The sequence below is a fragment of the Hylobates moloch genome, unplaced genomic scaffold, assembly GCF_009828535.3.
Source record: "Hylobates moloch isolate HMO894 unplaced genomic scaffold, HMol_V3 SCAFFOLD_11, whole genome shotgun sequence".
NCBI classification, from domain to species: Eukaryota; Metazoa; Chordata; class Mammalia; order Primates; family Hylobatidae; genus Hylobates; species Hylobates moloch.
In genome coordinates this window covers 84,133,721-84,156,839 of record NW_026652286.1, presented here as the reverse complement: position 1 = coordinate 84,156,839, position 23,119 = coordinate 84,133,721, and the positions used below count along the sequence as shown (strand labels likewise).

Below are 23,119 nucleotides of genomic sequence, written 5' to 3'. Positions count from 1 at the left end.
AGTAGCTGGGACCGCAGGCGCATTCCACCATGCCCTGCTAATTTTTAAATTTTTTGTAGAGTCAGAGTCTCACTATTTTGCCCAGGAAGGTCTCGAACTCCTGAACTCAAGCTATCCTCCAACCTTGGTCTCCCAAGGTGCTGGGATTACAGGCGTCAGCCACCACGCCTGGCCTCATTTTTAGTTTTGAAAGTAGTTAGATATTTCCAAGTTTGGATGTCAGGAGAAAGAAAAAAAGGTCCCCTGTGGCCACATGCAGAGGAAGGGCTGTAGACACAGAGTAACACTCTTGTTTCCTGCTCTTTATTTGATTTTATTCGTTGAAAAAAACAGATATGAGAATTGCCGACACGCAGGCCAGCCTGTGCTACCATATGTGGGCTTTGAAAAGATTCTGGATTTTCTGTCTGCGTGGTAATATGTGCTGCTGTATAGAGCAAGGAAAACAGAACTTAGAGGTGGTTTTCCAAGCTCCACAGCCCATCTTTATCACTGCCAGGTAAAGCACTGTCCCTTAAAAGTTAGATACAACCAACCAAGTGACATTTATTGAGACTCTACTATGTGCCAGACCTGGGCAAGGTACCTTCTCATAAGGTCGAGCTGGATGACTGGCTGGGATAAAGGATACAGCCAAAACGTGGGGGTCCAACAGGAGGTCGTGGGGACCACATGCTCATCCACAGGACCTGATCTAAGCTTTCTCATAGACCTTCTGAGTATTTTCCTTACAGAAAATAAGAGAATTTTGCTTATCATTTCTTTTCCATTCTTGTCAGTTTCAGTTTTTTATATGTCCTAATAACCATATATTTCATTCTCCACCCATCCAGACTCCTTGCTCCTCCCCATTTGGTCTGGGGAGAACTCATAAATGTCATTGGTCACAAATCCACTCTCCACGCTCACCAGAGTCACAAACCCATTTTCTGATGGGTTCACAGCCATGTTGTCATAGTCACAAGACATGTCATCGGGAGTAGCTTCTCCTGAACACACTCGGAATGAAATATTCTTCAGGTCTGGCCGGGTCTCAGCTAAGTCAGCTTCGCTTTGTTTTCTTATGACATTGTAGACCTCTAGGTCCGGGCTGTTTCCTTGGTGAGGAGAGGGCCAGATGGTTTGTTGCTTCTTTGTGCTAGGGTCTGGCTGCTCCCGTTTCCTAGGAAGAAAGAAAACCAGGGCTGAGTGTTTTAGACCTGGTGATTGAGAATACCCTTGTGCTTCCTGTTGAGACCAGAGGAAGCAGCCCTGGGCAGTCACCCAGCTGCATGTCTCGTCTATGTAACTTACAGGCCAGGGCTTCGGAGTGGGAGGGAACCAAACAGGGAGATGTTATGTTCAAAGTGATTGTGTATCTGTCATTCACTGCTGCCCAAGTGTGGGCAGGGTTATTATCCTGGGGTCCCCAGAGTCCCTGGAGTGTCCAGGGATAGAACTGAATAGGGAAAAAATACCACATTATGAAAAAAAAAAAAAAAAAAAAACCTCAGCTGGGCACAGTGGCCCACACCTGTAATCCTAACACTTTGGGAGGCTGAGGCAGGTGGATCACTTGAGCCCAGGAGTTTGAGACCAGCCTGGGCAACATGGTAAAACCCATCCCTATAAAAGATACAAAAACTAACCAGGCATGGTGGCGCACACCTGTAGTCCCAGCTACTTGGGAGGCTGAGGTGGGAGGATAACCTGGAAGGTCAAGGCTGCAGTGAGCCGTGATGGTACCACTGCACTCCAGCTTGGGCGACAGAGTGAGACCCTGTCTCAAAAATAAAATAAAATAAAATAAAACCAAAACAACAAAAAACACAACTCATCCATAAGTGAAATTTAGCATGTCCTTCCATTATGAATAAACAGAGCAGGATTAATAATATCTTTGACTTGATCACTACTAGGAATTATAGATGTTTTCATATCACAGTTATAGATGCCTTGAAATATTTTACCCTCATCTCTACTTCAAAATTATAATAATTATACCCAGCACTAAATAAAGAAGCATTAATAAAGGAGTACATGTATTACTAATCACATATTCATTTTTGGAAATATTTTGCTAAACTATATAACAGTATGATTGCTTCCTTTGCAACCCAATGTATTTTATTTTATGCATTTAAAATATTGTTCTAGGCTGGGTGTGGTGGCTCATGCCTGTAATCCTAGCACTTAGGGCAGCTGAGGTGGGCGGATCACCTGAGGTCAGGAGTTCGAAACCAGCCTGGCCAACATGGTGAAACCCATCTCTACTAAAAATAAAAAATTAGCCAAGCATGGTGGCATATGCCTGTAATCCCGGCTACTCGGGAGGCTGAGGTACGAGAATCACTTGAACCCAGGAGGCGGAGGCTGCAGTGAGCCGAGATTGCACCATTGCACTCCAGCCTGGGCGACTGAGAAAGACTCTGTCTCAAATATATATATATATATATTTTAAATAAAATAATAAATGAAATAAAATATTGTTCTGGAAGGAGTCCATAGGCCTCACCAGACTGCTGCAGGGCACAAAAAAGATTAAAAACCCTTGGGATAGACAGACACCCCAGCTTTACAGTCACAATTCCCAAATCCTGGTGAAGTGCAAAACAGAGAGTCAGGAAAGGAAATCAAGAACCAACTGAGTAGGCAGAGTAGGCAGCTGGAAAATATGCTTGTAATTTTTTGAACTAAATTCCACTTTTAGATTCAAAGGAAATAACTAATAAAATAATCCCAATAATAGGTAACATTTAAGTGCTTAGTATATACTTATTCTGCAAGTATTAACTGCCTTAATCCTTATAATAATCCTATAAGGAAGTTACAATGAACTGAAATAGATTTTACACTGGAATCTTACTAATTCATCTCAAATTGGTCTTTAAAGGGAGTCAAATCTTAAATTGGGCCTTAGTTTTCCCATTGTAAAATGGGAATATTAGACATCTCCGTATACCATGATGATGGAGAATAAAAAGGTAACTGAGAAGAGCGTTCAGTACTAAAAAAAAAAAAAAAAAAAAAAAAAAAAAAATAGTGGCACACGATCCTGACCATATACAGAAATTGTTGATGCCACCTAGTGTAGCTATTTTATAGCACTCTATACTTGGGTACTGAATTAAAAGAAAAGGCAATTAAAAGGAATTTGGCTCTTTCATTTTGAATTAAGTGGTTTAGTTTCAGATGTTTAACAGAATGCTTTGCAACAGTCATTTTTCATATGGCTCACTATTCATTCCTTCACTCAGTCCACAAACATTTTCAGAGTGAGGGCATACATTCATGAGAGCATTTTTGCTGGGTGACGTGTGAGTGAATGGGAGGTGAATAGTGCAGTTTCACCCTTCAAGTTGTTTTAAAATCTTCCACATGCACACAGTAAAGCATGTAAGATCACTCTCTTAATCACAACTAAGCACAAATGCCTAGTACTTCTGAATGCCCTGGCCTGTCAGAGAACCCGCTCTCCAATCTGCAATGGTGATACTCTTGGCGCTGCCATGGGTTTTAACGAAGTAAACAGGGCAATATCCAAATCTCGAAGAGTGCAGAAGATGCAAAGGTTTACACAACGAAGGTTTTACTTGCCTTCTTCTACAGATCCAAACCCAACATACAACTGTGGTGACCACAAGGAGGAGGAGAAGGGGAATGCCGGGGATTAGGATATAGGCAAGATTCAAAGCAGCTTCTGAAAAGAAAGAAGGCACATGATCAGCATTGGCTGTTTTTTGTTTTGTTTTTCTGTGCTTCAAACCAGGCTTAAAAAAAGCATAATCATCAAAAACCACTTGTACCCCTAAATCTATTGAAATTAAAAAACAAAACAAAGAAAAAGCCTAATCAACACAGAGTACTCCAAAGAGCTCATTCCTGAGTGATTGAGACACATCAAGCCAGTTAGCAAAGAGTCTTCTGGTTTCGATGAATGAGCATTTTCTACCTGTCCTATTACCCTAAGTGATAATGAAAATCAGTTTAAATTTTTGGGTCTTCCAAATATCAGAATAGCACTTTTGTTAATTAAGCTTTTTGTCTTTTTTTTTTTCCTTCAGAGAAAAGAGTGTCCCTCTTTTCTTTTCCTCCCTTAGTAAAGCAGGGGCCACTGGGGCCTTGATGCTTTTGCCTCTAAGGACAGTCACGGAGTTCCCAAGATGGGATGGGAAAGAGAGGGAAAAAGAAGCGAGCCAGAAGTCTCAGTGTCATTACCAGGAAAGAGGTCACAGGAAGCAAGTAAATTACAGTGTAAAACCTTTCCAATATTTCTAAGACCAATTGGATTCAGTTGGGTCCATGAGCCATGACTGTGAAGAGCACTTAGAGGCTTACTTTTCTGAACTTTCTAGTCCTTTAAAACTTAGAACCAAAGATGTTCCCCTCAAGTGGCTTTGGGAGGAATCAAGGATTGGAGGCTAACCCTCTTCCTACTCCCACTGACCCAAGCTTCCTGACTATCCAGAGGCTGTTGGCTTTTTTTCTCTGTGAGATTGCAAACCTGACCACCACTAAAAACCCTAAACCCTCAACACCCACTTTAAATACCACCATAATAACAATGAGCAATAGAAATGCCACCCACCTTTGCAGAGCACTTTGTACTTTTTTCACATATATGTCATATAATAAAGAATCTGATGGACCTTTGTCCCTGGTTCCTGGGAGAGAGGCTCTAAATCCTTGGACTCTCCCAAGTAATAGGAGTGAATTTGTTATTCATGAGCCCCTCAGACCATAAGAGAGTTTATAAGGAGATGATTCAGGATGGGGGCTGGCCATGCCAGAAAGACCAACCATGTGATGATAGGGTTGGGGCTTTGAGCCTAGTGATAGCAGCCTGACCTCTTCTGGAGACTGCTATGCAATTATACCCCAATAAAACCTCTGGACACGAAAGCTCTGTGGAGCTTCCTGGTTGGTGAACACACTGATATGCCAGGATGCTAATGCATCCTGATTCCATGGGGTGGGGGATGACACAGAAACTCCTCCCAGACGTCCTGCTATGTGTCTCTTCATTTGGCTGATCCTGATTTGTATCCCATACAATCAATCTAGTCATACTATTTTCCTGAGTTCTGTAGGTTGTTCTACTGAATTATCAAACCTAAGAGGTGGGGGTCATGGGCACTCCTGGGTTTGTAGCCAGTTGGTCAGAAATGCAGGTGGCCTGGGGACCTCTAAACTTGCAGTCGATGTCTGAAGTGAGGGCAGTCTTGTTATGAGTTGTGCTCATGAGCTGGGGTGTGTGCCAACTCTGGAATTTAGTGTCAGAACTGAACTGCACTATTGCAATATCCTATTTCATTTTATAGACAGAGTTGTGCTCTCAGGTAGGTAAGAAAAATATTATTACTTCCATTATGCAAATAATTAAACTGAAGCACAGAGAAGTAAAGTGGTTTTTAAAAGTTGCCCAGTAACAAAAACTCAGATGTCCTTATTGAACTTCAGGGCGAGAGTGAGTTTGAAATCCATTAGCACTCCAATGTATTATCCTATTTTCTTTTACCTTTTATGATTTAACCTTTTAAATGTTTTTGTCTATTTCTTCTCTTTGTTTTGCAGATGAATATTAATCATAGATGTTATGCATCACAGCTTGGGTCTTTCTGCTCTTATTTCTCTACATTTTCTCTCTCAGTCCTCACTCCACCTTACCCCGCATGACCTCTGAGTGGCTCCTAAGGCTCCGTCTTCAAGCAAATTTTTCACCTGCTGTTTGATTTCCCCAGTCATCTTAGGATAGTTCCATCTGCATATTTCATTGATGAAACCTAGCATTTAGTACAGCTTTTGCAAAGCCACATAGGCCCTGTCTAGTTCTATTTTTAGGTAGCTGTGGGAAAGAACAAAGTAGGGAATTCAACCATGGGTAATTTGTAATCAAGGGAGCCTCATTATTCATCTTTCCCAGGAGAATTTTGTACATACCTCTACTTTCTTTAAATGTTTTTTTGGCATCTTCTTCCTGTGTTTCTTCTGGAAGTACAGGTGTTGTCGGCTCTGTTTCCTCACCTGGAGAGAGACACATGGATTTGTGAACTTGAAGAAAGGCATAATTCAGGTATTCTTTGAGGTCCTACCATGTTCAAATTGGGATGCAAAAAAGCTGTAGCAATTTTGCCAGCACCATCTATCAACATAGAAAAGTAAAGGGTTGAATTTGCTGCACTAGAGGTTTAAATTGTCTTTGTATTTTTGGTGAGACCCTTGCTGTCAAGAATCCAGTACCAAAACAATCAAGAAGCAGCTGACATCAAAGTACATAAAATACCAAGGTGTCAAGGGGAAGGACCAAGGACTTACTTCTAGGACCATAAATTATCAGTTTGGCTCATTTTTTTTGGTCTCATTAGATTAAATTTTTCCTTTCATATTGTCAATGATGACGAGTAACACCCCAAACAGAATTTGTAACTGTTGCTTTTCAGCTGTAAGAACACTAGAAAATGAGATGACTAAACTAGCTGTCATGGCTGGGTGTGGTGTATACCTGTCCCAAATGCCTGAGTTAATACCAGTAGTTTTTCTGTTGAATAATCCGGTCCAAAGGACATAGGGCTTTAAACCTGTGAAGAGGGGCTATGAAACAGCCCCAGTTAACCCAAATCTCAAGTGACAGGCTTACCTTCAGCTTCTCTAGAAGGAACTGCTGGTTTCTCTGTAGTAGAAAGAAACAAAAACAAAACTAATAAGTAAATTTTTATGGCATCTGAATGAAATCAACCACAGCCTCATGGCATCCATTTATTTGCTGATTCAGTCCTCCGATAAACTTTATTTGTTGTTATCAGATATCAGGAACTGGGCTAGTAAATCAAAATAATTGCTTTTGCACAAAGACTAACCTTCCCCAGCTTTATTTCGGTGCTTTTTTACTTTTAAAAAAGTATTTAAAAACCTTTAAATATGATAATTTCCAAATATACAAAAAAGTAGAAAAACTGGTATAATGTACCCCGTGTACTGTCACGCAGCTTCAACTCCTATCAATGTATGGCTCATCTAGTTTCAACAATAATCCCTACTCCTCTCCCCTGCACTCCTGGCCTGGGTTATTTTAAAGCAGTCTAAGACATTTTATCAGTTCATAATAGGGATGTTTTAGAGGGCAACAAACACTGATCTCCAAGTAGTGAAAGTGGCTTAGGGGCTCAGTAGACCACTGGCCAGCACCAAGGCAGAGGCTGGTGATCTAGAGCTCTGAGCTGTTGTACATATTTCAAAGTGTCTTGAGAATATCAGGTTGTACAGATAATTGACATCAAATGTTTTTGCTTTTGACTGGGAGTGTGTCCACCTGTTGTATTGGCAATGAGTCTCTTATGCCAATTAGATGCTCTGGTGTTCGTAGGGACAGAGTCTTTAAGGGAAAGACCTTAAAAATCACAGTCCTAAGGGGCCAGGATATCAAGCCCATTCTGAAGTTTCACTGAGAAAGGACAAAAACTTTTAGTCATCTTCCCATAAGTGTGTGTGTGTGTGTGTGTGTGTGTGTGTGTGTGTATATAGGTGATGTAAATCCATTTATTTTTAAAAAACCCAGTTATACAATGCCTACTATATGAGAGAAACTGTTCTAAGTGGTTTGTTTTTTTTTTTTGTAACAAGAGTCTTGCTCTGTCACCCAGGCTGGAGTGCACTGCACAATCTTGGCTCACTGCAACCTCTGCCTCCCGGGTTCAAGCGATTCTCCTGCCTCAGCCTCCAAAGTAGCTGGGATTACAGGCATGTGCCACCATGCCTGGCTAATTTTGTACTTGCATTTTTAGTAGAGATGGGGTTTCACCATGTTGGTCAGGCTGATCTCAAACTCCTGACCTCAAGTGATCCACCAGCCTCGGCTTCCCAAAATGCTGGGATTACAGGCATGAGCCACCGTGCCTGGGCTGTTCTAAGTGTTTTATAAAATCAAACTCAATTAATCTTGATAACAGCCTTATTATTATTATTGTTTGTTTGTTTGTTTATTTATTTATTTATTTATTTTTGAGATGGAGTCTCGCTCTGTCGCCCAGGCTAGAGTGCAGTGGCGCGATCTCGGCTCACTACAAGCTCCGCCTCCTGGGTTCCTGCCATTCTCCTGCCTCAGCCTCCCGAGTAGCTGGGATTATAGGTGCCTGCCACCACGCCCGGTTAATTTTTTGTATTTTTTAGTAGAGACGGGGTTTCACGGTGTTAGCCAGGATGGGAGGTGGCCTTATAGACACACATACACATCCATAACTTTTTTCCTGCAAACAAGTTGCCAGCATGGTGCCCCTTTACTCCTAAAGATTTCTGTCCACATTTACAAAGGGAAAGGGGCCTTTTCATATATAACCACAGTACAATGATCAAAACCAAGAAATTAACATTGATGTAATACTATTTTCTAATCTACTGACCTTATTCAGATTCTACCCATTTTCCTAATAATGCCATTTATAGGAAATCATCACATCATGTCCAGGATCCAACCCAGGATCACTGGTTGCACTTAGCTGTTAAGAGAGAAGGTGTTGTCTAATCTGAAGCCAAAGGGTGAGAATGAGTTGGCTGGGAAAGGGGTGTTTCAAGCACAGGAAACAGAAATTAAGAGCTCTTGGAGAATTTCATTTGGTACAAAGGTGTTGGAATAGGATGAGGAGAGGAGTTACAGTGGTGAGAATTGAGCTGGACAGGTCAGCAAGGGTCTGGTTGTGCTGATCCTCTTCTGGCATGCTAAGGTGTGTAAACTATTCTGGGCATGGGTGGCCAAAAACAGGCAGTGTGTCAGTTTTTCTCCATGTGCCCACATCCCTCTGTTGGATCCATTCTCTGTCCTTCTCTGTGCCTTGGGAGGTTGAGGTCTATAAACTGTTTTAATGGGGCTTCCTTGTTCCCTTGTTCTTTGGTCTCTGATTGGACTTAGACAATGAGAGGCAAAGGCAGAAGTTCAGAGGATAGAAGGAAACAGAAGTCTCAGTATTTGTTCCCCATGTCCCCATCCCACGTCAGCATGGTTTGATAGTAGCTGCATTTTGTGGTAATAGCTCCTGTTGGGCGGGTCCTGTTTCATGACCCCAAGCTTTTCCCGGGTTCTGCTAAAACCACTCCCTCCTTTTACTCCTTCAGGCCTGGAAGTAACAGTTCCCCATTGTAGCTAGTCCCTGGATATTTTACCACCTCTTGCTCTTTGCCTACACCTCAGCAAATGTCCTTTTTTATTACACTTTCCTCATTAAACCCTTTGTGTGTGCCAACTTTTTCCTGCCAGGACTTAGTGTAACTAATATAGGCAATAACAAAAGTAATGAAGAATATGATTTTTTTTAAAAAGGTGCCAAGTCCAAAATAAAAGGATATTAAAGCAAATGTCAAAATCTCACATTTCAAAAACTATTAAAGGAAGTGCAAAAATTTAAACCATGGAGCTATTAATAATAGAATATAATTAACAAAAGTGATGGAAAGCCAGTATGTAACAAGTGCCTTGCTTTCACTGCTTTATAAAGGTGACTTGCTAAGTCAGTCTAGGTCTTTGCAATCTCCCCACCTGAGACAATGCTGTATGGTGGGGAGGGCCAGGTCACTGGAGAGAAGAATTCATCCGAGAGGACAAAGAGAGAGAATAACATCTTTTAGCAGCAAAAATTGCCACCAAACCATAGTCCAGTTCAAACAATTTTAAAATGACAGGATTACTTAGTCCCAAACTAGATATAACTAACAAGTCACTCTACTCCTATCAAGAAAGAATGCAGAACTGGGGCGAAGCAGTTGGCTTTAGGGAGGTGAGAAAATTCAAGGGCAGATTAAGAATCAGTTCAAATTCAAATCTGTCAGTTATAATGGAGAAGTCTGGGAAACCCAAGTATAGTGAAACTACAGGCTTGTAGCCAGTTCAAAACCCTAACAGATCTGGAAGCAAATGTAAGTTGAATTTGCAAGGCATTAAATACAGGGTGGTCTGAGAGTTTAAATCTGCTCATCAAATTACCTACTATCTCTGCCCAGTGAAAGTGCAGTTGGTGTACTTTATCATTTATATATGTATCATGCTTCCTTAAAACCCCAGAAAATAATCTCACCGGGCTGTTAGAAGACTTGTAGGAGCAATGGCCAGCTTATTCTAAGCCCCTACAGCCAACCTCACATGTGGAAAGAGTAATAATTTGTGGCTGTCCACTTAAAGGGCTTATTTCCTGATGTTCTCGTAAGACTTGCTTTATCACACATAAATTAGACCTTTTCTTTTTCTCATCCCTTCTCTTAACATCTGATAACCTTTCCTTTGCTAGGATTACTCCTCAGTGAGGAGTTGTCATTACATTGCCCTTTACAAGAATTCTTAAGGTTTTATGTTGCTGGCATTTGCAACAAGCTTTCTCAGAGACCACATGACAAATTCTTGGTACCAGCAGCTGCTCATGAAATGAGAGAGGTTGAGAATTCAGCCGCATAGCTTGGAGAGGATTCATTACCATCAGAATATTTGCAAATGAAATTGTTCTTCATGTTGCACCGGTCATCATTCCACTGGAACATGTAGGGGCCTCCGATGCCGGCGGGTGCCGATGGCTGATGGTACATGACCACGCAGACCTCGCTGCCGCAGGACGGCTCATCCACATACCAGTTCCTGTAGGAAAGGGATCAGCAGTGGAGGCAACTGGAGAAGGATCCCCTGAGACTTCAAAGCCTTTGTTTTCTCATCAAGTCTCACTGAGCCATAAACATAAGATTCTGCCTCAGAACACGATACAGAGAGAGGGAGGAATTGAAGTACTGCCAGTAAGCAGAACCACACGCATTCTCATGTGGACATCACAATCAATCATCTGACATTTGCCACAATCTCTTTGCAGGGAGGAACATGTCACCATATGATGTCTGTAAAGTAATTATGAGAAAAAGCAGCTAGCAGGGCTAGTCTGGACAATCTTATTTCTTTTTTGCTTTTTGCTAATTGGTTTGTCTTTTTTTAGATCTCAGATGCACTGAGAAGAGACATGGCTTATCTCATCAGAGCTTGCCCTACTCTTGTCTCTCCATGCTTTTCAACAGCCACCAACTGCCTTTTCAGCCCTGGGAAGTAGATAAGAAATTCAAGCACATGAGCAAGACATTCGAAAACATAGAGGCTGTCAAAACAGGTGAAGGGGTGGGGACAAAAGCAGGAGGACCATTTGGTTTTTTTCAGTTTTTAAGTTGTTTCCACTTGATAAGGCTGATGAGCCCCTCAGCCTCTACCTCCAGATGTCTTGTCTTTGTCTCCCTAGCCCCCTAGAGGGGTGCATTAGCAACCTTACACTACTATTCAGTGGCACTTGAAAGTAAATGGTGCTGCCACCCAGTTGGATATGTGGGTGCCAGGTTAAAGCCTTGGATCTTACGGAGCGTTTACATCTGTGAGTACCCACCCCATGTGCTGACTCAGGGCTGGGCTTTGTAACCTGCCTGGTTAGTCGCCTGAGCTGTTTCCTTCTAGGGCTCAGATCTTGCTCTGCTTAGCTCTTGTCAGAGCCCTCTTCAGGAAAGAGACAGCTAAGAGACAGCTCTCCCTGTAGCGCCACAGTAAGGCTCTGCTTAAGTCCTGTATTGTTGTCTACTAAAAGGAACATCCTTTGCTGCACTCACTGGATTGAATTTCCTGGAAAATATCTTAGCTTACAATAAACACTCCTTGGACACTATGCCTGGACAGCAGCTCATTAGTTATCTCTAGTCCAGATTCCAGCCCTGTTGGGCCTCCTACCCTGACTTGCCTTGTTCCCCTCCCCACTGGCCTTATGGCTTTACATTATTTTGTCTTATAGGTTGAATATTATGTCTGGCATATAATTTCTGTACTTGAGCCAATTTTCAGACCCAGAACTCACTGATAGAGCGGCCACATTTCCAGTAAAAAGGACCTTGCAACACCATGGCAGGTGCACATTGTAGTAACTTCCCGTTTTTCCCTAAAGGGATCCATGGCTATTTCCTCCAGTAACCATACACTGGGGAAGAGGGAATATCCAAATATTACAAGGGCTGTTGGACACAGGGTGCAAGTTGACATTAATACTCAGACTTAAAGTGTCATCAAAGCTACCCATTAGAGTGGGAGCATACTGGGAACAGGTATTTCATAGAGGTCTGGGACAGGTATTAAATAGAGGTCTGGCCCAGGATCAGCTTGTAGTTGCACCCAGCCAGTCATCATTCCCCAGTCCCCAAATATATGAATTGAATAGACATATTTGTTAGTTGGTACAGTTCCACATTTGTTCCTTGGCCTATGATGGGCAGGTTGAGCTGCGTCGTCTCTTGGTCTACTTACCTGTGGGGCAAGAGCTATCACGGTGGAGAATGCCAAGTGGGGAAGCCTTTGAAACTGCACTCCTCCCCACCCCTGCCATAATAATAAATCAACAAAAATATCTTATCCAGGGAAAGATGGCAGGAAGTAGTGTCACCCTTAAAGACCCAGAGAATCCAAGAGTGGTGTTCCCCATCATATCTCCAGTTAATTCACTAGTCTGACTCCTGAAAACACCAGGCAGATCCTGAAGGTGATCATAGAGTAGCACAAACTCAGCCAAATGGAAGCCCGATTGTGGCTGCCTGTACCATATGTGGTGTCTTTGCTAAAGCAGGTTAACATGCCCTTGGGTACCTAGTATGCAGATCCGGTGAACACATTCTTTTCCTTCTGTATCAGAAAGATAATCTAGAACAGTTTGTTGGGATGGACAATAGTATATACTTATGGTCTTGACTCAAGGCTATATTAATTTTTACCGTCCTCTGTCATAATATGGTGTAAAGAGATCTGGATTTCCTAGACATCTTGCAGAAAATCACGCTGACCTACTATATGGCTGACATCACGCTAATTGGAACAGATGAGCAAGAAGTGGTTAGTACACTGGATGCCTTGGTAAGACTTATGTACTCCAGAGGGTTGGAGATAAATCTTATGAAGATTCAGGAGCCTACCATTTCAATAAAATGTGTGGGTGTCTAGTGATCTAGGGAATACCAGAACATCCCTTTCAAATTAAAGAACAAACTATTGCATCTTGCAGTAATTTGAAGAATGAAGCACAGCACATGGTAGGTCTCTTTGGGCTCTAGAGGCAGCATATTTCACACCTGGGAATACTGCTCTGGCCCATAAACCAAGTGACATGGAATACAGCCATTTTGAGTAGGAGTCACAGCAGAAAAGAACTCTAAAGTGGATCTAGGCTATGTGCAAGCAGATTTGCCACTTGGGCCATATGATGCAGGAGCTCCTATTATTAGAGATGTCTGGTGGGAAAAATTATGCCATATAGAGTTTGTGACAAGCCTCAATGACAGAATCACATGCAGACCGTTAGGATTTTGAAGCAAGGCCATACCATCTGTAGCTGAAAATTAGTCACCTTTTGAGAAACAATTCCTGGCTGGCTACTAGGCAAGGAGGGAGCACCAGAGACCATGAAGCACAACAACCTGCCCATCATGAGCGAGGAACTGTCGGACACACCTAACTGGAGATTAGGCAAGCCTGGAATTGATCTGTTGTAAGATGGAAGAGGTATATCCAGGACCAAAGAGCACTGCATGAGCAGGTAAAGCAGACTTCCATGACATCTGCCACTGTTGGACCACAGCCTCTTCCTTAGCTCACACCTGTGACTTCATGGAGGAATCTCTTGTGACTGGCTGATCCAGGCAGCTTCAGCCTAGTTCAAGGGTAGGTCAGCTAAGTATGGAGTACACAGTGAAATGGACAGCAGCTGCACTGCAGTCCCACTGAGGTGGCCTTGAAAGACACCAGTAAGGGAACATCTTCCCAATGGCCAGAGCTTTAGTTGGTACATCTAGTTAACCACTTTGTAAGGAGAGGGAAATTATTGGAGATTAGAATATATAAGAATTAGAGGTAAGGTAAATAGCATGCCCAGTTGATCAAGGGTCTAAATGGAAACAGACTGGAAGATTGTGGACTAGGAAGTTTTGGATAGAAGGATGTGACTATACATAGAGGAGTGAACATAAAATATGCAACTCTTTCCATCAGATATTAAAGACCACCAGGAAACATCTACTGTAGAAGAGGCACTGAACAAGCAGGGAGACAAATAACTCAGCTAGGTAATGCCAGCCAGCCTGTTATCAGCCACCCCAGTGCTAGTACAATAGATACTAATAGGTAGTGGCAGAGATGAAGGCTATGGATGGGCTCAACAGATTGGCTCTCATTCACTAGGGCTAATCTAGCTATTGCTACTGCAGAATGTTCAACTTCCAGCAACAGAAACCAATGCTAAGTCTCTGACACAGCACCAACACTTGAGGACACCAACGTGGCACTTGGTGGCAAGTTGACTACATAGGACTTCTGAAAGAGGCAATAACTCACGTGCCCTTTATACAGTCCTGTGTTCCCAAGAATAAGAATACATGGGTTTGGGAGCCGAGGGGTGGAAGCAGGAGTAGCCTCGCTTTAGAATCACTTGCAGTGACCCACTTTGGAATTTGTGCTTCTTGTCTCTGCAACACTGGGATCTGGAAGTTTAGAGGTCCTGGTTCCCACAGGGGACTGTCAGAAGATACAAGAATCTTATTAAACGATGAGATATCACTGTCATTTGGACACTCTGGGATCTTTGCGTCCAGGGACCAGCAGAGAAAAAGAGAAGACATTGTTTTGGCAGGAGGTAAGTGACCCTAACCATCAGGAGGAGATAGGCCTGCTGTTATGTATTATGGGCAAGGAGTTATCTATTCGGGTACCTCTTGGAATTCGCTTGCCCAATTTTGATGGTCAGTGGAAAAGTGCACTAACTCCAGCATGATAAGGGCAAGGTGACTAGGGCCTCAGATTCTTCAGATATGAAGATGTGGATCATGCCACAAGGTCAACCGTTGAGACCAGCAGAGGGTGAGGGAATCTGGACTGGCTAGTAGAGTAGGGAGGTCAATAAGTACCATCTGTGGCCCTGGGACCAGCTGCAGTGATGGGAAGTGTAGTTCATCCCACTAACCCTCCTTTCTGAAGTTTCTCCCAGGAAGACAGGCTCATGAGAATCCTGGCGGAGTTACTCCCAGAACTTATATGAAGATGTGCACCTGATCAGCACCTAGTAATAGGTGGACTAACATAGATGCTGATGTGCTACCTTAAATGTAATAGGTAAATATATATGTATATATTTAGTTAGTAAATTTGTGGGGGGGTACATAGTAGGTATAAAAGAATATATTTTAAAATCTTCATTCTTTTGATGAGTCTAGACCTTTCCCTATATGATTGTTTACCATTAGATTTTTTATTTTATAAACGGTCTGCTCAGGTCTTTTGCCTCTTTATATTTTGGGTTCTTAGTATTTTATTGACATATAAACTCTTTATCATAAAAAGTTATTAACTTTTTGTTGGATTTGTTACATGCATTCTCCTAGTCTCATGTCTGTCTCTTAATTTTGATATTTTTAAAATGTTTGTCTATGTCATTGCATTTCTTAGGGAGGGATGATGGCAATGTCATGCTTCCAGGGTTGGGGATGAGTGAGTCTTGATGCTGTGGGTTTAGCAGGGCTCTACACACTGCAGGCTTCCTGAGGTCCCCACTTTTGGCCAGTCCACAGAGTTACATCTTGGCTCTGATTTCTTGCCCATTATTACAATTCCCTGTGGACTGGAGTCCTATCCTGAGTCATAGCCCTATGGATCTTCAGTCTCTCAATGAGGTTCTGGTCCAAAAGGCCAGAGAGCCAGAACAACTGGCTTCAAGCATTGTGTGCTGTTGAAACAAGGCTGCTGGGCTGCACTCACCTGAACAGAGCTCCTTGGACATCGGTTGGGCCCAAATCAAGGCTGAGTTCACCACCCGCACTGCTTAGGTCAGCAGCTATTCTGGTGCTACTTCCCCTTCAGAGATCTGCCTGGTTGGTCTTCTCTTCCCCACTGATCCGGCACTGTGGATCCAGCCTGCCTCTTTTTTGAGTTATGTCAAGTGAGTCAGCTGCTGTGGGTTCCACACACTTACCTAAATTGTGATATGCTGCCATCAGTCCAAGCATAAAGGTCCTGGCAGGCTGTGCTATTGCTTTGTTTCTCCTCACGCCTCCTGAGCCCAATCCAGAAGTCACCATCAGATGGCAAGAGGTTTTCAATGAACTTTTCTATCAGTTTCTGTTCGTCTTCAGACTCGATGCTGACTAGCTGGCCTCCATCCCTCCTGCAGGCTTCTTTGGCTTCCTCAAAGTTCAGTCTTCGAGAAGTATCATGGAAGTAAATGACTTTATAACAAGGCCTTTGTGTCCCTCCTCGGCAGACTGGCTGCCCTAGAGAAAAAAGAAGCCAATCTATTTCAGTGCCTCAAAAAGCATACTGGGGCAGGGATGCGTGGAGGCATCTGAAGGAAGGTATCCCTGGGTAGGAATTTTGGTTACTCATCAGTAGACTGTTATCATGTCAGTTGGGGTTCTCAGAGCAAATTAATACTCCTTCCAGCACGGAGATGTAGTGATTTAAACTCTGATGCCTATATTGTGTAGGGACATCATGTTTTGTTTGTTCCATTACAGAACCTTAAAAAGTAAATGTTTTTTTTTTTTTTTTGAGACGGAGTCTCACTCTTTCACCCAGGCCGGACTGCAGTGGCACTAGCTCGGCTCACTGCAAGCTCCGCCTCCCGGGTTCACGCCATTCTCCTGCCTCAGCCTCCTGAGTAGCTGGGACTACAGGCACCCACCACTGCAAAAAAGCAGATGTTTTATTTTGACTATCCTTTAGAAGTAGATGAAGATTTATGGTTTCACTGAAAGGCACACAAATAACACTTTCATTAGGGAGTCTCAGGGGATAATGTGGCTTAAAGGGGTATCTCTGGTCATTCTTTAAGGTAAGAGAGGCTTCCTGAAGTCAGGCATGGGCTCCTCTATTCTGGAACCCTCTGCCTGTGCAGCAGGACTGAGAATTTGCCCAGTCTCTGATGTAAGCAGAAGCTAAGAGCATCAGATGCACGGGGTTTTCTGCTACTGACAGTCAGCCTTCTGACCTAAAGACAACAGTTAAGGTTTACTGAACTCTTACTATGTGCCATAAACTATGGTAAGGGCTTAACCTTTACTCACATACTTTATCTCATGTAACCCTCATAACAGTCCCTTGATGCAGATACTGTTTATGGCTTATTTTACAAATGAGAAAACTGGAGCTCAGGGAAGTTAAGTAATTTGGCCAACATCACACAGTGATCATCAGCATCACCGGAGTTAGAGCCCAGATCTAATTACAAAATCATGCTGGTACCAGTGAACTAAATTGCTAGCTCCCCGCTGCACCCCAAGCTCATGTTTTACTGGGAGCCCATGTAATGTGTCTTATCAGACTGTCCCCTGAAGGGCTGAAGATCATCTCAGACAAACAGATGGGATTTTACTGAGGAGCCAATAACAAATCGCTCACAGTACACACTGCTCTAGCTTGTGTCTGTGTGACTGAAGCCTCGCCTCAACGGAGACACTAGCCTCATCACTCCTTTCATTCAATCAACATTTATTGAGTGTACACACTGTGCCTGGCACTGTGCGAGGTGCTGGGAATACAGGAACAAAAGCTACTTCCTAACCCACAGTAGCACACAGCATATGTTTCCGGATTCAAATGTTCAAAGTGAAAACCACACATCAACACGGGGAGTAGTCCCCCTGCAAAGAGAAAGCCACATTGTGGGCTGTGGGTGCGAACTGCTGCCACAGTGCCGGGGGTAAAAGATTTTGGTTTGGGAACCTCCTCCCAGAACTTCTGGAATGTTCTCATTTTCCCAACTTGTTTTGCAGCTGCGCAGGTAGCCAGATAGCATTCATTATTCCCAACACTGGCCAGCATATAGGGCAAGGGGCCACAGACAGATAACTATATGATTAGTGCTAAATGAGAAAGAGCACATACAGATTATCCAGAAAGCTCCAGTGAGTCTTCATTTTCTATTTCTTCTCTCATCGCTTTCATAAAGGAATTCTCAATGAGCAACAAGTTATGAGTTCCACATCTTCTCCCTTTTCCTGTCATTATTTGGCTATTGCTGATAATAGAGAAACTCTAACTAGACTGGTCCAGCAGCATATTAGGAGGGCTCAAAAGCCAGACCTTCTTACAAGAAGGCATTCAGAGAGGCTGAGGCAGGGATGCCCTTCCGGGAAGGGGGCTGGGCCAGCCACGCTTTTGCGATTCTTCAAAGCTGGCTCCAAATTGGGCAGCAGAGGAGGGGCAAATGAGCCCCGAGGAACTTATCCAACCTGGCCACCGGCATAAAATAAGCTGGAGTTGAATTTCCTTACAACCCCCACTTTCCACATTGGATTGTCAAGGGAAACAACACCTTAAGCGAGTTTCCTGTATGGTCCAGCCTGGCCACACATCCCAAGTCTGCGGGTGAGTGCCAGAGACAGTCAGAGCTGGAAGGAGGCCCGCGGGCCTGTCTGGTTCTCCTGCCTTCAGGAAATGTCCTTCTCTTCTCATTTGCAGGAAGGGGAAGTGTGGGAGAGCCTTCTGTTCCCCCCGACCAAGGACAGAGCCCACGCAGCCCTAAGCCAAGCAGCTCAATTCAGCTTCCCACCTCTTTTGCCTCCCCACGCCCCGCCCCCATCCTGAAACCAACTTTAGATTCTTTAAGTTAGTTTCGCAAGCCGGGATGCCGGAGAGGAGGAGGTTCCCAGTCTCCTCTGTCCCATTTGGTCAAGCTGTTGGCACCCGCAAAGGGGATCTGAGAAAAGGGCACGGATGTTCTCCTCCCGACATGCAGAACAACTGAAAGAGGCCAGAAGCCAGAGCACTGTACTTCCTCTGAGGTCCAAATCAGAGGCTGCAGTGACACAACAGGAGGAAGGAAGCAGAGAGAGTCATTCCCCGGAGTCAGGCGGGGCTCATCCCACACTAACTGGAGTTCTTTCCCGATCTCTAAGCGCTCTCATTCCACGCGCTGGACCCAGCCATCCAACCCCCCAGAAGAGACGAGGACTAACAGGCAGGGTTCCCACGGCACCGCGGATGCCGCATCCCTACCCCTCTGTCTCTGCGGCCGCCTCCTGGAGCGGGCGGTAGGCAGGGGCCAGCTGGCAAGCCTGACCCGCGGGGGTGGTCCCAAGGACTGACTCGATGCGTGTAAAGGAGCGGGCCAAAGGGGCACCCACTGGGGCACGTTTGCCCACTGCCCCACCTCTCCTACATCCTCCAACCCACCCCCATAACTCTAGACTGGGAACGGGCTTCGAGCGTTCCAGGACGCGCAGGGAACTGCGCGGCTCCGGGAACTGGCGCGGGTCTCAGACGCCGTGCGACTGCTCCCTGGAAGCAGGAGACTCCGAAGGGCTGCGTCTGGGAGTGGGGCATAGGACGGCCCCCTAGTCCCATGCGTAGCGGCCCAGAAGAGGGTCAGCAGCAGCTGAGGTGCAGTGAGTACCTCGGCCGAGCCCACCCCGGCACCAGACCCCGCCCCAGCTCGCGCACTCACCGCTCAGCAGGCGACCCGTCGCGGCCCGCAGCCCCACCAGCAGCACCGCCAGCACCACGGCCTGTAGCGCAGTTCTCGGCCTCATGGCCCGACTCGGGTGCGCCCTCCGACACCCGGGCGCTACGGCTGTGGAGCGGGCTGGCGGGCGGCGGCGTGCGCGACAACTGCAACCGCGGCAGCAGCATCTCCCGAGGACCGACGGACCGCATGGGAGGAGGGGGGATGGCGCGGAGTTAGTTGGTCGCCCCTCCGCCCCCTGGGACGTCACTGCGGGGAGGGCAGCCCCGCTGGCTGGCCCGCCCCCGACAGCCTCCTCCAGCGAGGTTGGCGCCAGACACTCGGCCAGCCAGAGGGGGGCGAGTCGCAGAGGGGGACCAGCTCTCTGTCCCCCTCCGAGCTTCTCTGGGAGATCCCGCGTTTGCCCGAGGCGCTGGGCGGAGGAATACTCTAGTCGGGCTCCTAGGCAATCTGATAACGAGCACAGTGTACCTAAAACTAGCACCACATCTCATCTCTCCTCTCCCCCTGACCTTAACCAAGTTCGCCAGCTGTGCGGGTGCAGCTGGAGGGACAGGCGATGCGTGGACTCCTATCTGGGGCTCAGCAGGCCGCAGTCCCGGCACGAAGGGCGACACCTGAGCAGGGAATGGTCGATGCAGAGAACAAACACTCACGCAGGCGGTGTGCCCACCGGCCAGGAAAGTTATGGGACACCGCGCGGATGGCGTCCAAAGAACGTGGCTGAGTTGGAGCACTCCCGGCTGAAAGGAGAGCAGCTTCTACCAGAAGCCAAAAGATGTCCCAGATCCCAGGAAGGAAATGATTCTGTTTTTTGCAGGAAACAGTTTGGGAGGTGAGGGGTCATAGTTAGGGAGTTCAGCTTTGGCCCCTCGCCCCCCCAGGAAAGAATGAAACTATTATCTCAGGAAAAGCTTTCCTAACCTAGCCCTCAGTGTGTGCTTCCTCTTATAAACTCCCAAAGTAGGTGTGTTTCACTTTGGTTTCGTAAACAAAATGCTTTTAAATATAGTCAAGCAATAGAGTGAGCCATCTGCCCAAAGATTAAGGCACTAAGTAGCAGAAGGTGAATCTGACTTTCTGCCTTTTCTGCCACACTATGCTGCTGTGACCATAGCTGAAGTCCCATCTGGGCCACGACCTCTGGATTTTGGTTCCAGCTTGCTGCTTCTTACGTACTCGTTCTGCTTTTCAAAACAGCCAAGAAAGCAGTGATGCTTCTAAGGCCTCTAGCCACTGCAATTCTAGACAAACAACCTGAATACAAGCTGGGGGTGAGAGGGTAGTGGGATGAATTTCAGTATCAGCTGAGACTATGGGGGAGCTCTGCTGTGGCACGTAACAGCGGTTGTGGCAGGATGAGGCCTGACCTTTATGGCAAGATCATTTATAGCCCTTCCTTATGTCCCAGTTAGAATACGTCAGTGTCACATCCAACACACATTCTTCTTAGAAATTCTTGGTTATCAAAACAACCAGAGAGAACTGTTATGGTGAGAAGAAGAACTTGAGTTGGCATTTGAGGTTCTGTTTCAGATTCTGCTCTTCTTCATTTAATGTCTGTGTGGCCTGTGGCAAGTTCCTTTGCCTAAGTTTCACTTAACTGTTGGTAACATTAACAGTTGCCTTAAGAGCTTTGTGAGTGTTTGATAAGGCAAATATATATGTAAATGTTCAGATATCTAGGCACTTAATGTCAATTGAAAAGGATTTATTTCTAATATTATAACATCTGCTACAACTTTAAAAAGCTGTTATTGGGTCCACATAATTAAATCACGTCCCGACTTCTCGCTTTGATACCCTGGACCTTGGTTCAGATGGACTTTGTTAGGGTATACAGTCAACCAAACCTGGTAGATTACAATAACAGCCCCGATTCTCCACACCTCCCTGTACCCATATCCTTTACCATATGACTTTGTAGTTTCTCTTATTAAAGAGGCAGAGTATATTTCCCCACACCTTGACTTTGTGTTTGACCGTATGATTGACTTGTTTGGCTAACAGAATGAGTCATTTCTGAGCTTAGACGAGAAAGGTCTCATATTTCTTTTTCTTCTCTGCCACTCTCTGAGAGGAATATACCTTAGATATCCCACTGGTCTATGTGTATCCCTAAGAGGATGACAAATGGAACAGAGCTACCTCAGGCAATTGACAAACTTGCAGTAAGAGGCAGAGCTGCTCTAGGTGCTGTAGCTTGAAGCAGAGCTGTCTGGCTAAGCCTAGATCAGCCAAACTAGATCACACCAACTGCAGATGTGTGAGCAATAATAAATGTTGTTTTAGACTCCTTTGTTATGCAGCATTTTTGCAGCAATAGCTAACCATTACACTTGGCAATGTAGGGAGGTATCACTAGGGGAAGGCTGGTTGCCAAGAAAGTTCACAAAGTAGAATTTTTCTTGGTAAAATTACCTTGGTCAAGGGTACAATTCCTAGTTTAACATACTCAAACCCAATCTAAGAGACGAATATATTTACACATTGAGAAATAGAATTGTCAGGTAAACTAATGCTTGCATTGACCTGTTGAACACATTCTCTCCCTCTGGGCAAAAAAGATTTATCAGCATGGAATCAGAAGGAAAAGAATTAGTTATATGATTTAATAGTTTAGGCTTTGATAGCCTGCTGTGTCCACCTTCATGACAAAGACCTCCCTGCCAGGCAGACAAATACATCAACCAGACAGGGTACCTTTTATTCTTGCTGGTGCTAGGATGGGGCTGCCAATTTATAACTTTAAAAATTTTCCTTTCCTAGGCCTGACTACCTTCCTTTTGTTCCAAACATTTTTCTTCAAATAGTGTTGTGCCAGAATCTTGTCATTGTCCCCTAATATCCATTCTCCACTACTTTTGGCGATAGAATCCCTGAATTTTAATTAGACAGAAGCCCCCTCCCCGTTTTCTAAAGATGATTTCCAGCCTCCCTCACAGCCTGATGTGTCCTTGTGATTAAGCTCTGACCAATGGGCCACCCAGTCTTCGGCTGGCACAGTGGATGGGGGCTGCGTCTTATGAAAGCTGTGTCCAAGAGTTCCAAGTGGAGGCCAGTAGTGATGGAAATGGTGGTCCTAAATAGAGCTGCAAACTCTGGGTAGCCCTCTTACCCTAAATATATGTTGCTTACCCAAGAGTCAGACTCCTGAGATTTCATCATTGGTAACTGATTTCCTTGGATTACCCATTGTTCCTTTTATTCAGCCTTCTTTTAAAATGCAAATATTCCTGGGTGGATAATAAACATATTGCTACTAAAGCTTTACTATAAACACACTTTCCAGTTCTTTCTTTCTGACAGAAGGGGGCCTGGATTATGCTAAGATCTCTTGAAGGAGTGATGGGGAAGAGCATCTAACCCTGAGTAGGACTGCCATTTGGACAATGCAGAAGGGACAAATCCTTAATCTTTTATTTTCCACTACATGGCAAAGGGAATGAAAGTGAGGGGGGTTGGCACTGGGTTTATGTATGTGTGTAAAACATAGGCACGTGGCGCCAGTTATTCTCAGAGGTAGAAGCAACTCATTTCTGACTTCAGACATGTTCCAGGAATGAAACAAACCAAATTTTGCTAAGTGGTTTTCTTATTAAAGCAAGTAGACTTGAAGTTTTCAAAACTGCCCTTTCATTCCTATTTCCTGA

General features: G+C 44.6%; 1 protein-coding gene across 2 annotated transcripts; it reads right to left on the bottom strand.

The window, feature by feature from the left end:
* Window positions 1-289: 289 nt before the first annotated feature.
* Window positions 290-19,656, bottom strand: LAYN (layilin). 2 transcript variants are annotated; one of them, XM_032167346.2, is made up of 7 exons: window positions 19,449-19,656; window positions 15,978-16,275; window positions 10,434-10,591; window positions 6,617-6,649; window positions 5,920-6,003; window positions 3,577-3,679; window positions 290-1,162 (listed from the first exon to the last, which is right to left on the bottom strand). In XM_032167346.2, the coding sequence occupies exons 1-7, from the start codon at window positions 19,531-19,533 to the stop codon at window positions 799-801; spliced, it is 1,125 nt and encodes a 374-aa protein (XP_032023237.1). In that variant the 5' UTR covers window positions 19,534-19,656; the 3' UTR covers window positions 290-798. The 2 variants fall into 2 exon arrangements, with proteins under 2 accessions (XP_032023237.1, XP_058302653.1); XM_058446670.1 differs by lacking the exons at window positions 10,434-10,591; window positions 19,449-19,656 and having other exon boundaries at window positions 15,978-16,164.
* Between the last annotated feature and the right edge of the window lie 3,463 nt (window positions 19,657-23,119).